The sequence below is a fragment of the Haliaeetus albicilla genome, chromosome 9 (assembly GCF_947461875.1).
Source record: "Haliaeetus albicilla chromosome 9, bHalAlb1.1, whole genome shotgun sequence".
Lineage (NCBI taxonomy): Eukaryota > Metazoa > Chordata > Aves > Accipitriformes > Accipitridae > Haliaeetus > Haliaeetus albicilla.
In genome coordinates, this window is record NC_091491.1 from 32,397,512 (window position 1) to 32,412,591 (window position 15,080).

The following is a 15,080-nucleotide window of genomic DNA, read 5'->3' on the forward strand; positions in this document are numbered from 1 at the left end:
ATCGGCTAATAAGTGTAACTGCACACCTGAGGGGTACAATTCTTTTTTTATCCACCCTTAACAGTATAGCAAGTCAGATGTTGAATGCATGTATAATTTGAAAATCTTTTTAAAAGTCTCGTCTGCTGGTATCACTTACCTTGTACAGGATGTGATGGACCAGGGCTGGCTTTCAGTCTCCCCAGCCAGTGCTTACAGTGGAGCTAGGATGTCTCCTACTGCTCTTTCCTCATTTATTTAAAATATCGTGCCACTTTGAACAAAGATCATGTCCTTGGTTCCATTTTAAAAATATCTACTTTGTTTCAGCACTAAAATCAGAGTTTGTTAGGAGAGAATATAAGTATCTTCCACTACTGTCTGTATATGACTACACAAATAGTTCTTGTGCCTCACCTTTGTGTAGTTTCCCATATGCTGTATTTGCTGGTAGAATGTGTGTACGCACATACTGGTCTCTTCATCTGTAAAAACCTGCAAACATCTAGGAAGTTGACTTTTCACCCCCCACCATGTTTGTTCAATATCTTTTCAGCAAAATGTATCGACCACTACACCAAGCAGTGTGTGGAGAATGCGGAGCTGCCAGAAGGGGAGAAGAAACCTGTTGATGAAAGGCTAGAAGGGATAGTGAACAAAATGTTCCAGCGGTGCTTGGATGACCACAAGTACAAGCAGGCTATTGGCATTGCTCTAGAGACACGCAGACTGGACATCTTTGAGAAAACCATCCTTGAATCGGTATGTGCAAGAGACAGGAGGTGTGTGTAGCTAGTCACTTCCAGGTATGGATCCACAAGTGAAGTACAAGATCCATGTTGCTATGGAACTTGCCCTGTTTTGTATGAACAGAATAAAACATGAAACTTGGGTGTTTGGTTCAACATGCTCATGGAAGGCAGAGCCGCTCAGGGCTATCAAGTATAGAGACAACCCTATCTTTAAGAAATCTCTGAGCTGCAAGTTACTGGGAGAATATTCCCAGGAAGCTTGGCTATGTGCCCCCTTCTTAAGGTATTCCCTGTCAGCTACTAGCAGAGATAGGATACTGGACTAGGCAGACCTTAGGTCTGGCATAATGTAAGAACAGCTCTTTTATTTTGTTGTGCCTGTCATCTGCTTTAATTCACTGTGGGAAGGGATCCTTAGGGCTAGGTAAGTGATTTATTTATGGCAGCCAAAACAAAAAAATCCAGTGGTTGTGTGAGCTGCTCTAATTTTCAGTAAGCAGCTGTGTGCAGTCTTAGCCTGCCCTGACTGCAAGGCAATGCAGTCTGGCTTTAACATCTTTCACTGAGGACTTAAGGTAAGTCATGTTACCTGGTAATGGCAGTAAGAGAAACATGCCTGTAGTCATTTGCAGCAGCTCAGCGGTTGTGTGTAATCTTGTTATGCTGCAGTATCTCAATCATGTGCCCGACACATGGTTTAAATCCTTTACGTTTTACCACTTTTCAGTTTACAGCTTTCCCATATTTTTGGATGGATCCCACTTCTGTATATGGGAATGATAATCATAAGGCATCCATCTTGCTTTCTCAGTTCTGTTTGCTGTCTTATGCACTTACTAACTTAATTGCCCATTATAAATCCCTCATTTCAAATTACCTTTCTGAAGTCTAGTAGCCAAATCTGTTTCTTAGTCTCTAGGAAGAAATAGGTGTATTGGGGATCTTTTCTTGGTGCATGGTTTGTTTTGCTGACATTTTATGTTAGTGCAGTGAATTTCACTGCGTTCAAGAATGATTATTCAAACAAGAAAGGTGAAGAAGGGGAAATAGGTATTGAACTTTTAAATTAAGCTTTTGCATGTTTTAAAGTGCAACACACCTGCATATAAGCTTTTCTGAAAATGGGAAAGGAAACTGAAGGTTTATATGTGCATGTGTTTTGCTCTGCTTTTTAAAACAGAAAGGAGGTAGCTTCATTTTAATTTCTAAATCCTTGTCAGTGCAAACCCAGACTTGATATCCCTGAATTTTATTTCAGAATGATGTTCCTGGGATGCTAGCTTACAGCTTGAAGCTCTGTATGTCTTTGATGCAGAATAAACAGTTCCGTAACAAAGTCTTGAGAGTTCTAGTTAAAATCTACATGAATCTGGAGAAACCAGACTTCATCAACGTGTGCCAGGTAAATTTCTGAGAGTGATGTTTAAAGATCAATCAAAAGTTGCTCTTTAGATACATTTGACTTGACATCTACCTGACCTCTGTTTTTCCTGGTTGCATGCTTCAAATAGATATCAAAGTGAGATCAACTTGAAAAAGATGCAAATATTGCACGTTTGGTCAATTTATAGAGAAAGAAACACACTCAAAGGTAGTTTGGGGATGTAGACAACTCTGACAGAATATTTCGAGCCTATGTCAGGAGTATCAGATGGTAGGTTCGCAGATTGGAATTTTATTTATTCCTCCAAAGAACATTTACAGTGCTTTGTTTTTTGGAAAGCCATTGTCTGAAAGTGTTTAGACAACCAGTTATGAAGTTACTCAAGATGTTCTAAGGCTTTTGCCAATCTTGGTATTCCACATACATGTGACTCAGGAGTGTTACGCCTGTTCCATTTTAGCTGAGACATCCCTACTAAATGATTGATACTTCTTTAATGTTCTTTTGAAATTTCTGTGTTTAGTAGGACAACATTGTCAGTTTCCAAAGATAAAGGTGCAGAAATAGGAAGGCTTGAATGGTGTGTCTTGATTTTGTAATACATGGTCTTGTTTTTAAAGTGACCTATGAAAATGCTTCAAAGATTTCTATTATTTCCTATGAGAGACAGAGAATTTTTCTTTCTTTGAAGGGGTGTTCTGCAGAAGCGGTAGATGAGGGAATGGTGAAAATGGAGTGTGGCCTCGGGTAGTGTTGCTTTTTCATTCTGAAGTATATAATGTCTTCTCCTGATTTTTTTTTTCTGTTCTTTCCCTTCCTCTTGCTCAGTGCCTGATATTCCTGGATGACCCGCAGGCTGTGAGTGATATCTTGGAAAAACTGGTGAAGGAAGATAACCTTCTCATGGCCTACCAAATTTGCTTTGATCTGTACGAAAGTGCTAGCCAGCAGTTCTTGTCTTCTGTGATCCAGAATCTCCGCACGGTTGGCACTCCAATTGCCTCCGTGCCTGGATCCACCAACACAGGCACTGTCCCTGGATCGGAGAAAGACAGGTGGGGAGATTGGCTTGAGAAGAGGCGTAATTGTTCAGATACAACTGATGGAGCCTTCTGTTCTGTGTATGGATGCCCATTACAAGCAGTCAAGTTACTGCCGTTCATTTAAGTCAGGGTAATAGACAAGACATGCTATTTGCTCAGGACAAAATTGTATATTGCCAGAATCCACTGTTGTTTGAAAGAATGCATTTTCCTTTGCAGTTGACATAAGTGTTGTACAGTTACTGTGGCTCAGCTAATGAGCAGTAATTCAGTAAGTCATAGTGTGTGAATTGCTCGGGAACACTTTGATGTTGTGTGGTCTTTGCAGCAACTTGTAAAGCTAAGGAAGGGGAGAGTTCAAGCAAAAAGCTCGTCACAGCTATGTGCAAGTTTGGTTTCACATCACAGCTTGTGGTCTGCTACCTGCTTTTGGGAGGAGTGAGCTCAGATGATACTGTAGTGTTATAGACCCTTTTCTACTTGCAGTTAAAAAGAGCTAGTTCAAATCTAGTCTGAGTTTCATTAAAGTCCTGGTGTTTAAAACTTGTTCATTGGTCAACATCACTGGGTCTTAGCTGCAGGAAGCTGCTGTTAAGAAAACCAAAGTTGGCACTAACCGTTCCATCTTCTTTATTTCTTCTTTTGATGACTTATAGGTAATTGACATAGATAGTTTTGTTTTAAACCTCTGTTTTTTAGGGGATTGGCCAATCCATGCTAAGGCTGCTTCCCAGCTCAGGGGCAGCATGGAAGAAGTTTGTGCTCCACCTGCTCTTTAATCACCAGAGCTGTCACGTCTGTACACAACCCGATCCCTGCACTGTCTTTGACAGTGTGTGATGGAGAATGCTGCCTAGATCAAGGCTTGTTAAATACAAGGGCTTATGCAGCTTTGAGGGACTGGGTCTAAATGCTTTTGAATCAGTGATACGGGCATAGCAAGCATTCTCCTCTCTTCTTTTCCAGTGAAATAAAAGGAAAGGCACAGAATAATTTGTAAGTCAGCCTGTGAAGTATTAGGACAAGGTGCTAACAACAGCTTAATATGTTTCATTTCCATTTCAACACTCTAGCATCCATCCTAATAGTGATGAGCTCAAGGCTTCTGGGTGAGGATATAATTATCCTTTCTGCCTTGTTTGTTGACCTTGTTTTCTCACCTGTCTCTGCCTGTTCATTCCCTACAAGCATCTCTGTTTTTGTTGTCTCTATAGATGGAATAAGAGGGTGGGGTTTTCTGGGCCTTTGTCTTCAAGTTCCCTGAAAATTGAATTGGGGAGGAGTTTGCTTCTCAGCAGTGACCTCCAGATAGTCAGCCCTTGTCCTGTCAAAGTCCTGTTTCTAGTCATCATCTCCAAATCCCAGGCTACTCTTCCAGGACAGTATTCAGTCATAATTACAGTGCTTGACTAGTTACGAGTGGTGAACTGGGTTACATTTTTGTTTTATTTCAGTGATGCTATGGAAGCAGAAGAGAAACCAGGAAGCACTTGTGCAGGGAAGTCTGCAGAAATTGTGAGTGCCATTTCCAAAATATGCCTTGCTTAGCTTTTCTTGTGTATTCTCTTTGAATCTCTGGGGTTGCTAAATTGGTTTGGCTAATGAAGAATGGAATTCCACTTCTGTCTTGTTTGGAGACAAGGTGACAGATGATCTCTGAGAACCAAATATATGACAGTCTGAAAGTCCAGCAGTTCAGATACTGAAAGTTGGGGGAGAGTGGGAAGTGGGTAGATTTCAGCAGGAATTACTGAGCCCTGAAAAAGGGGATAGAGGGATCTGGCTCGTGTTTGCTTTTTGTTGATACTGAAATAATTAACTCATTCCAGAAGAAAGGGCCTGAAATTTGACTAGTGCTGAGAGCTTTAGCTGATAAATTAGCTCGAGGCATTTTTTTCTTCTCCTTCTGAAATTTGGCTGTAGTTCTGGCTTGATAGAAGTGGTGCTATTCTGCAGGAATGGCAGGAGGGGATGCTGATGTAACATAGTTTCTTTTCCATGAAGGAGGAATATGTTGCCTCTGGCTAGCATGGTGGCTGTATTCCTGGGCCAGCTGGTTAGAATCTTGTTTAGTTCCTTTTCCCAAGTATTGGAGAAAGTTGAGTTCACTTCTAACATGCACATACAATTGCATTTCAGCATGTAGAATGCATAATGCAATTCTGATGCTTCTAATGCTGAGGAAAGGAAATGCTACTAGAGAGGAAAGTAAAATCCAAGACAAATTTTGTTTTTTTTTCTTTTTCCCCATGGTGCATGTTGCAAACTAGACTTGGGAATCTTTGAGAGATTCTTGCAGATCACTTAAAAATTAATCAAGGGCAAACAGAAGTGTTTTCTTGAAATTGTATTCCACAAGGAAAACAGAAGGGGTCAAGTTTCTTGTCCCATCAAGGAACCAGTAAACAGTGCTTTTGTGCAGGAAAGGTGTCTTGAATCAGTTTCTGCTGCATTGGCATTGCTGATTGTGCCAAGGGACAAGTGCATAAAAATGATCTATGTGGCCAGAAATGTTCTTGAGCTTAATCTTCCACAATTCAGAATGCTGACTACAAAGAAATAATTGAGGGGATTAGTTTAAGGACTGAACTACTCATGCTTGCCTGGTCACTGAGCAGCTAACAATGTCAGTACGAAGAGGTGCAGTGTACTTTCACCTTGCTCAGAAGGGACTTCAGTTGAAACTTAATCTGTGGAAACTGTTCCGTCATAAGGAAGAAGGAGGCTTTCTCAAATCGCTCTGGAAGATGAATGTATTAGAGATTCCTAGTTCTACTAGTCATTGTTCTAAATAAAGGCTGTAGCTCATGAGAATGATGCTGCAGCTCAGCAGGGTCATGCAAAGTGTTGTGGCTTTGCGATCCTCTCCATTAAAACTTCCATGGAAATACAGGTTCACGTTTATAAAAGTGGTTGCCTCTTGCTGGAGAGTCATTGTATCTGTAAGGCCAGCCAAACAGCAGCTTGCAGAATATCCAATGTTACTCATATCCTTTTGCTTTCAATGAAAGAATACATTTCTTTTCAGAGTCTCTTCTCCCACCTGCACTGTTGTGCACAAAGGGACTTGATTATCTGGGAGATTTGGGCTTGTGCAGCAAGGGCAAAAACAATGTCCTTTTAGTCCTAAAACCTGATAGATTTTGGAATATGGTGATGGTAACATACCAGAGTGGCTTCTCATGAACTGTATTTTAACAGAACCGTAGTTGAGTTCTCATGTTTTTCCTTTGTTTTGCTTGTATGTGAAGAATCCAGAGCCTAAGGACCAGATCTCAAAAATGATTAAAATTTTGAGTGGGGAAATGGCCATTGAGTTACATCTGCAGTTTTTAATACGAAACAACAATACAGACCTCATGATCCTCAAAAACACAAAGGTAAGAGGCTTTGTTAGATATGGTTGTCTTGGATTCATCTGACTCATCCTGTGTTTGTTTTGACCATGTTGCTGTTATTTTACAACATCATCTTATGTTTTAACCTGGCCTCCCTGGGTTTTGAGGTTACAAATCTGTGGTTTAGCCATGATAAATTAACATTTAAAACTTGGACCTGTGAGGCTGAAGAAGAGCTGATTGCACCCGAAGGCCATGTAATCAGATTGTTTCAACTTACAGCTAGTATGACCTAATGACAGGCTGCTATTAGTGTGTTGATTTTTTTTTTAACTCCCCCAATTTGGTTATAGAAACTAATCCTTTTCTCCTCCCCTTTTTTGGTGGGTTTGTTTTCCATCTGGTCAGTAAGATGGAAGAACTCACCCTCCAGCTCCATGACTGATCCATTGCAAATGCTGCTGGTTGGGGAGGGAGGGAGTCAGCCAGGACTGTAGGTTATAGTATGTTGGTATCTTGGTTGGGGTGTTATGTGAAACCACACCTTCAGCTTGACTAAACAGATATGTGCTCAGAGACTAATATTTCCACACTGAAGACAAAACCGATCAGATATTATAATGTAGGCAGTGCTAGTGAATTGAGTAACGGGTTTTGTTTTGGAAGGTGTTACTCAAAAGTGGGCAAATGAAAACTTACAGGTGAATTAGACTTTCTTAAGCTAAATGATTATTAGAAACCATTGGAGAAGTTTTTTATATGTGAAATGAGATGCACATCATCAGCAAAAATGGTAGGGGATGCTTGTCGGTGGGTTGGATTCATCTATTTCAGGAGGCTCTTCAAATGTATTGGAAAATCTTTCCCATCTGCTGGTTAAGTGCTTGGGAGTGATCATGCATAGTGTTCCAGGGATGGCTTGAAAACGTCAGCAGCAAACGCTCTGCAGTGCTCAGTTCTGGGAACCAGAAGCAGGGTTCTCCAGTTAAGCTGCAATTGAAGTAGTCACATCTCTGACAAACTCAGAAAGGATTGGTTTGCACTGGAAAGATGGGTTGAGGATGTATTAGACTGTATTAACAATCCATTAACTTTGGTTAAAGGGAAATTGCTGGTTAAATTGAGCATAATTACAATCCATTTTTCTAGTGTACTGGCAAGCATGCTAAGTGACCCAGGGCATATCTTTTGCTGACTGGTGATACTGATTGTTTTTGTTCTTTCAGGATGCAGTGCGGAATTCCGTGTGTCATACAGCAACGGTTATAGCAAACTCCTTTATGCATTGTGGTACAACCAGTGACCAGTTCCTTAGGTAAATCTATGGCAGGGAAGCTCCAATGTCATTTAGCAGTGTTTAAACAACATTGTTGCCCTACGTAGCTTGGTACTTCCAAAAGGGTGGCTGCAGAACTCTGATGGGCTTAAAGAAGAATAAACAAAGGGTCCGAAAACTAATGTGGAGGCAAAGGGAAGAAGGTGTAATTGTTTCCTTTTCTCTATCCTCACAAACTGGCTTTATTTGACTGCTAACCATATGAGCAGTTTGGAGGGTGGAGATCTGGAATTTCTGTTCTCTGTGTTTACGAGTTGGAGAGTTTCTGAGATGATGTATCTTTTTTGGTAGAGACTGACAGTGCTGAATGACTCTTGGAAGGGAAATGTCAGGGCTGACCTTACCAAGGACTTGAGGAAGGTTCCAGAAACTCTGTTAGAGTTTCTCCCAGAGAGCTGGTGCTGCATATTGAGCAGTTGTACTCCATCCTTCACCGAGATCACCGGTATCTGGAAGCTTGACTTAGAACCAGCCAAAAATCAAGGCTGATGAAGGGGAGAGAGGTATAAAGTGGAAATGTGGTTAGCCTTCTGGAGCTGCTGTCTGGTTCGAAAGCAGTCTTTTTTAGTGCTGTGAAACCCTGCTTGCAGGATGAGGAACGGGCTCTATGAAAAACTTTGTATAACCTTTCTCTTTTTGTCTTCCAGAGACAATTTGGAGTGGCTTGCCAGGGCCACTAACTGGGCTAAGTTTACTGCTACTGCCAGCTTGGGTGTTATACACAAGGTAATGTTGCATTCATTTCCCTCTGTTTAATATAAATGCTTGACTTGCGAACACTGAAAACATTGAAATGGGGATTCTGAATGACGCCTGCACTCCAGTTTGTAACATAGTTGGTGTCTTTGCACTAAGGAAAATCTGTGCTTTATCAAGTCCATCTCATCTGATATCTGATGCAGTTTACGGCATGTTTTGCTAAGCATCAAAAAGGTGGTAGGATAACATGGCTCAAGGAGAGAGTCTTCCTAGCTCTTCTCTTCCTTGTTGAGTTGAACAGAGTCAATAGTTTCTAGCCACTAAAATTGGAGGTGTATATTTCTTAAGGGTTTTGGGATGGTACCAAAGTCCTTACTGTACTAAGTTTCAGTAAGTTTAAATGGTGAATTTCTTCAAATTCATTCGCAGGGGGGTATATTTAAAGCTGTTTTGAAATAGCAAAAAGTCTTTGTAATTGTTTTGTGTGCCTCAACCCTCATTCAAGTGCTCTAGTGAATGAATTGGTGTAGCTTCAGGCCAAATTTGTCCTGGTTTGGATCAGTGACCAAGCAATTGATGAATACTTGTGTAATGTGGTTAGTAAAACCCCAGTACAGAAGGATTCTTTGCTGATTGTACAGACAGCACTGAAAGGCTGATTTTTGTGGAGAATGTAATGGCCATAACATGTTTTCTCCTGAATTGTTTAAATATTATCACGAAGTGTTTGCATCTACTGTTTTTTCACCTTTCACTTCCCACTGTCTTCCCTTCCTGCTGGACACTGGACATACAGGGTCATGAGAAAGAAGCATTACAGCTAATGGCAACATACCTACCCAAGGACACCTCTCCAGGGTCTGCCTACCAGGAAGGTGGAGGTCTTTATGCCCTGGGTCTCATTCACGCTAACCATGGTGGGGACATCATTGACTATTTGCTGAACCAGCTGAAGAATGCCAGTAATGATGTATGTACTGGGTTCAGTAATGAACCTTTGTTTTGTTGGGAATATCCAGAAGGGTGCTAGCTGCTTTAGAAGTGGGGGTTAGAGGTAACTAAGACCATGGCAGTAGTGTGATACTTACATCTCCTGTGGGCCTTAAATGTGAAGTTTGGTTTTAACAACCTATTGCTCAAAGTTCAGGTAGGATTTTTAGGAAATTCTTACATACTTGACAGTGAATCTAGCTTTGTCTTTCTTACTATTTGAATATCTACTTTGTTTTGCTAGCGGACCTGCAGTATTCAGGCACTGTTATTGCTTGCAGCTTAGCTGTCAAAGGAATAAGCCACAAAATGCTTCTGCTGCCCTGTAGGTTTAATGCATCTTATACAAAAAGAAGTTTTTTACTTCACTTCCTGTTTGTAGACCTCTACAAAAAGTCTCTTTTTAAGTTAGGAACAGATTAGTATTTTCTGAGCATGTTCCCTGCTTCTCTTTGGGGAATTTCAGACTACTATAAAAATTCTGTGACTGGATCCCACATGTCTTATTGCAAATGTACTGCCTTTCCTGTATCCGTTGTTAGAACAAAAGAGGATGTAGACTGTTTAATTGGGCACATATTTACCTTTCTATTCAAAAGCTATTACTGGGCAGCAATTTTTACACATGGCACAGATTTATGGTTTTACATAAATCAGTCGGTGGGGAGAAAGACCTTAAAGATACTAGAAAGTCTCTTCCTATGTATAAAGCTTCTGATACTCATTGTTTATGGGCTTTTGAACTGCCGTTTCTATTCTATTTAGTGCCTCTTTCATCAGGGTTATTGCCTGAGATGGTGAAAGTGATATTTCTAACAGGTTAAGAGATCATTTTGGGTGGTTTGGGGCTAAAAGTTGGCAGCTTTATATTGATGGAAAGATGTCTACTTCAGCTGAAGCCATGTTGTTCCCTGTTTTGTGATGACTGAACTTGCATATGCTTCTCTAGATTGTCCGACATGGCGGCAGCCTGGGTTTGGGTCTGGCTGCCATGGGGACAGCACGTCAAGATGTGTACGATTTGCTGAAAACAAATCTGTACCAGGATGATGCAGTGACAGGTAAATGTTCTGCTTTCAAAGCAAATAACCATCTGAGGTCTTATCAGGCATCTGGGGTTTTTTGGTGGTTTTTTTTTTCTTCAGGTTTTCTGTTAGCAGCATAGGTCACTTCTAGGTTGCCTTAGCTGCATTTTATTTACTGACCTTTTCCTGATCAGCATGGTTCTCTAGTTATGTGGCAGTAATGTTCAGAGGTCCTGTCAGGACTGGTCTGTGGCGCTATGCCCAATATTGATAAGACATGCAAGGTCTTGAAACAGTCCTTTATTTTGCTCTGTTCTTTCCTTTGTCATATGCTTTTTATTTAGTGTGGTTGATCTCCAGAGCCGTGTGCCCTTTTTGGCTGAGAGAAAGGCTTGGAGAAGCTTGTGGGGGCTACTGTTGCATTGGCAGGGGTTCACAGGAAAATTATCTCAGCAGCTCTTGGCCCAAAGAAGGGAAAATTGAACTTAGTAGGGAAGAGCACTAAGTTGTGGCTGGTAGGTTATCATTACAAGCACATTTGGCCATGAATAATGGGTTTGCTGGGTGTGGTGGTGTCCAGAAGTGATCTGTTGGCCTACATCTTGTGTGATTCTATAGATAAAATATTTACTGCTTTTGGGAACAGAGTTTGTTTGATTTCTTGCTTTTCTGTGCTGTGCAGGTGAGGCAGCTGGCCTGGCACTGGGACTGGTTATGTTGGGATCCAAAAATGCTCAGGCTATTGAGGACATGGTTGGCTATGCACAGGAAACCCAGCATGAAAAGATTTTGCGAGGCCTTGCAGTTGGAATTGCTCTGGTCATGTACGGGAGGATGGAGGAGGCAGATGCTCTCATTGAGAGTCTCTGCAGAGATAAAGTAAGTTTAGCTATGACTTTATCCCTGGCCCTTCTGTTACGTGGTTGAGCTTCCTGTCCTTTTGTGAAATCTCCAGCTACGGTGGGTTGGCTGTTTAAAACAGGGAAATCCTTACATAGTTCTGAAGTGGGGCAGTTTCACAGGTTGCTTCACTCTGATCAAAAATACACAAACAACAGTGCTTAGTTGTGTATTTTTTTAGCCTCATACTCAGTCTCCATAGTCCTGTGAGCAGCAACAAGGAGCAGAACAGGGTGTAATGGTTAAACACAGATGAGGCTCGCTGTAGGTGGATCATTCTCAAGGATCTAGTAGTGGTCAATAGCAGATAGTGAGTAAGAAGCAGAATGACACATCTGCCAGATACTCTTTGGCAGGCTGTGGCATAGCAACTTTCTGTCTCCCTGAAACTGGTAATGCCAACCCTGCTTTGGTGATTGTCCTGTTACTCATCCCTAATAAACAATTATGTAGTGAAGCTACCTGTTTGCAGATTCCAGGCCCAAGAGTGGAACAGATTTAAAGTCAGAATTACTGAGTCTGTGTTTGGATGGATGTTAAATATTGATGCTTTCTCTTCCAGGATCCAATTCTCCGTCGTTCTGGCATGTACACTGTTGCTATGGCATACTGTGGCTCAGGGAACAACAAGGCTATCAGACGCCTACTGCATGTGGCTGTAAGTACTGTGGGCTTAGGAGCACATAGCAAGAAATTTGTGGTGAAGGAGTAAGCGTATCACTTTGGCAGGCTTTGTGTCTACAGTATTGATGTTCGGTCCAAATTTGAGATTGTGAAGTGATGAAAGCTTTCCTGAATACTATGAGCAGAAATAACAGCGTCTCTGACATTAGGATAAGTAGACTTTCAGCAAGAGAATATTCAACCTGTTATCACAAAAAAGGAACCTATTAAAAAATGAAACATGACCCTAAAGTAGTTAGTAATGGATTTGCAGTGAATAGTCTGTGTAATGATGGGCTGGGGAAAAAACTTAGGCTGTAAAAGATGAGGTCTGTCTGCTCTTTGATAGGCTTGCAGTCACAGTGTATGAACAAGCGTGAGGCTGTTTTGGCTGAGGATGAAACACGACTGTTAACTTTCTCTATAATCCTGTCTTCTTGATTAACTTATGTGCCTGACACCTGGCCTGAAATGTTGCAGAGTCCTCAAGTGTTTTAACTGTATTCTGAACATCCTGTTTTCCCTTTTGTAGGTGAGTGATGTGAATGATGACGTGAGGCGGGCAGCTGTTGAGTCACTTGGTTTCATTCTGTTCAGGTACAGTACCTTCCTTGGTCACTTCTACAGCCTTCAATTTGATGTCTGTTACATTTTCAGGAAATGTGTATGCTATTGCTTTCACAAAATGACTCAATTGCTAACTGAATGGAGGTTGAAAAGTCAAAAAATTGAGAGAGAATAAAGCTTGGTTCAGAATTGGAAGCCTTCCTTAGTGTTCAGCAGATGCTTAATGAGCCTTTCTGTAGGTTTCTGGTCTTACGGCTTAATTGTCTGAATAGAGTTAGATGAAGTTGACAAATAGAATGAAAAATTAATATTTGCAGGATTGAAAGTTAATTAAAAATTAAATACACAGTGCTTGTGCCAGGCCTCTTAAAGCCAGCAGTACTCAGGCAAATATGTCTGCCTAACTGCTATCTAAGATGTTCCTGGAGGTTGTGACTTCAGTAAAAATAACCTGAAGAAGGATGTTGAAATAGTCTCTGTTTTTTAAGTATCCACTGTAAACCCTGACAGGTTACTGGGCTTACATTGTGGTAATGTAAGCCCATCACAAAATAGTAATGATGTTTGCTTTGGTTCTCTAAAGTGAAATCTGTTGCTGAACTGGTATTTTGTAGTGCTCTGTAGTGCTCTGTAGTTCCCTAGGTAAGAGGTGTTTGGGCTTTTTTATTAGAGTGGGGAATTAGAAGGCTCCTCAAAGACTACACCTTCATCTGTTAATACAGTGATCTGTGTAATCTGAGCACTGAGCCAAGCTGCAGCCTTTGAGTGTGTCTGAGAGGAGGTGGTACATACTTGGGCCCAGGACTGTAATTTAAAAATCTTTGTTTGCATCTTCTTTGGGTTAGTGGCAATGTAATTGTAAATTCATGCTAAAAAGCAGGATAAGAGGTGCTTAAAGCTGGTATTAAAGGACTGGGTTACTGATACGACCAGTCAATTTGTCATTAACCAAGTTGTTCCTCATATAGAAATTACTTTGCTCCATTCTGTTTTACCTGAAGCATATTCTGGCTGCAATTAAATGTAGTTTACAAACAGAATTAATTCCCTCTGTGGGCAGCAGGCGTCTCCCAAGAGCTTCTGCTGTGTTGCTTTCAATGAGTACAGATCGTTCTTTCCTGCATAGCGATCTGTGCCTTTCCTGAAGCCAAAGGGTCTGTTTAACTGGTTTCTGCATCTGTGTACAGAAGGAAAATTCCATGCAGGCCTTCCATAGTTGCAGGCATCTTTTTTTCCAAACAGGTTGTGACAAAGCACTTTTGATCTCTGATTTCAGTGTAATTTTTCTCTTCAACAAATGCAAAACATAATTGGACATTGATAGCTCCTACCAAAATGAGAAGCTTTCAAGGCTCTGAGCTATACCATTTACCATGTGCTGGCATCTTGTTGGAGCAAGATAGTTCTGGGCCTGTTCACTCCCTATCCACCAATGAGGAAACAAATGACATCATCTTTTCACCTGCTCTGCAGTGGTTCAGATCTTATCCTGCCTCTTCCCTTCCCTTTCTGGACCTGTACAGTCCAAAAGCTGCTTGCACACTAGGGAAGAACATTTCCTTGTAAATTCCACTGTCCACCTTGCTTAGTGGCAAAGACTGAAACTTTTTAGCTGATTATCACTGGCTTCTGGAGGCAAAAGGCTTGTGTTAGGCTGCTGTAGTTGCTAACACTTTGCACTTGGTAACTTTCACAAAGTACATGATCAGTTGTTTTGCTTTAAGACACAATTCTGGAGGGAGCTCTTGGTTTTTCTAGCCCAGACCCCTGCATTCACATGCAGCGAGGGAAGAGATTTTCTGCTTAGAGGGCCCCACAGATTACCTACCCCCTGCATTACTCTAATTATAAACCAAAAGCAGTGTTTCAGTTCCTGGAAATAAATATTGTCCATTGCTGTAGGGATCTAGAAGCTGGTTTTACATTTACCTTTCCTGTTTGCTGAAACTGCTAGTTAGCACTAATTGTGTGCTCTGGCCAATCTCAACACTGCAGGTGTGCAGTGACGTGAAGAGCAAGTGGGCTGTGAGTTTGTCAGATTTCATGACTAAAATGACATCTCTTTCTTAGGACTGGTGTTTGTTGAAGCCGAACTGGATTTACTTTTCTTAAAGACCACTAATACAGCATTGAATACTGGCAAGAGTCAGTGATCAGTCAGCTGCTAGGGGTACAGAGCTTTTGAATGAAGTGTTTTGTGATGGGAGGTGAACAGGTCTAACACAGTAGGCTAAGCCCCAGAAATTTATCTCGTCTTAGGTAAAGGAACATGACTGAAGCTTATGTGAGAAGAGGCCTCGTTGAATTCTTTGTATGTGGTTCCAGAAAGGGGACTGTGGAGTCAAGATTGAAATAAGAGAATAAATTTGTGTCATGTGGTCTACATTTTTCTTCGGGAATTCAT

General features: G+C 41.2%; 1 protein-coding gene across 1 annotated transcript in view; it reads left to right on the forward strand.

Moving 5' to 3' along the window:
- Positions 1-15,080, forward strand: part of PSMD1 (proteasome 26S subunit, non-ATPase 1) — a 74,355-nt gene that overhangs the window by 4,576 nt on the left and 54,699 nt on the right. Inside the window, exons 5-16 of the mRNA XM_069792486.1 lie at positions 536-741; positions 1,990-2,133; positions 2,944-3,170; positions 4,613-4,673; positions 6,410-6,538; positions 7,723-7,811; positions 8,480-8,558; positions 9,328-9,501; positions 10,471-10,582; positions 11,229-11,425; positions 12,009-12,104; positions 12,642-12,706. Of these exons, the coding sequence (XP_069648587.1) occupies positions 536-741; positions 1,990-2,133; positions 2,944-3,170; positions 4,613-4,673; positions 6,410-6,538; positions 7,723-7,811; positions 8,480-8,558; positions 9,328-9,501; positions 10,471-10,582; positions 11,229-11,425; positions 12,009-12,104; positions 12,642-12,706 (1,579 nt within the window). The remainder of the gene's footprint in view (positions 1-535; positions 742-1,989; positions 2,134-2,943; positions 3,171-4,612; positions 4,674-6,409; positions 6,539-7,722; positions 7,812-8,479; positions 8,559-9,327; positions 9,502-10,470; positions 10,583-11,228; positions 11,426-12,008; positions 12,105-12,641; positions 12,707-15,080) is intronic.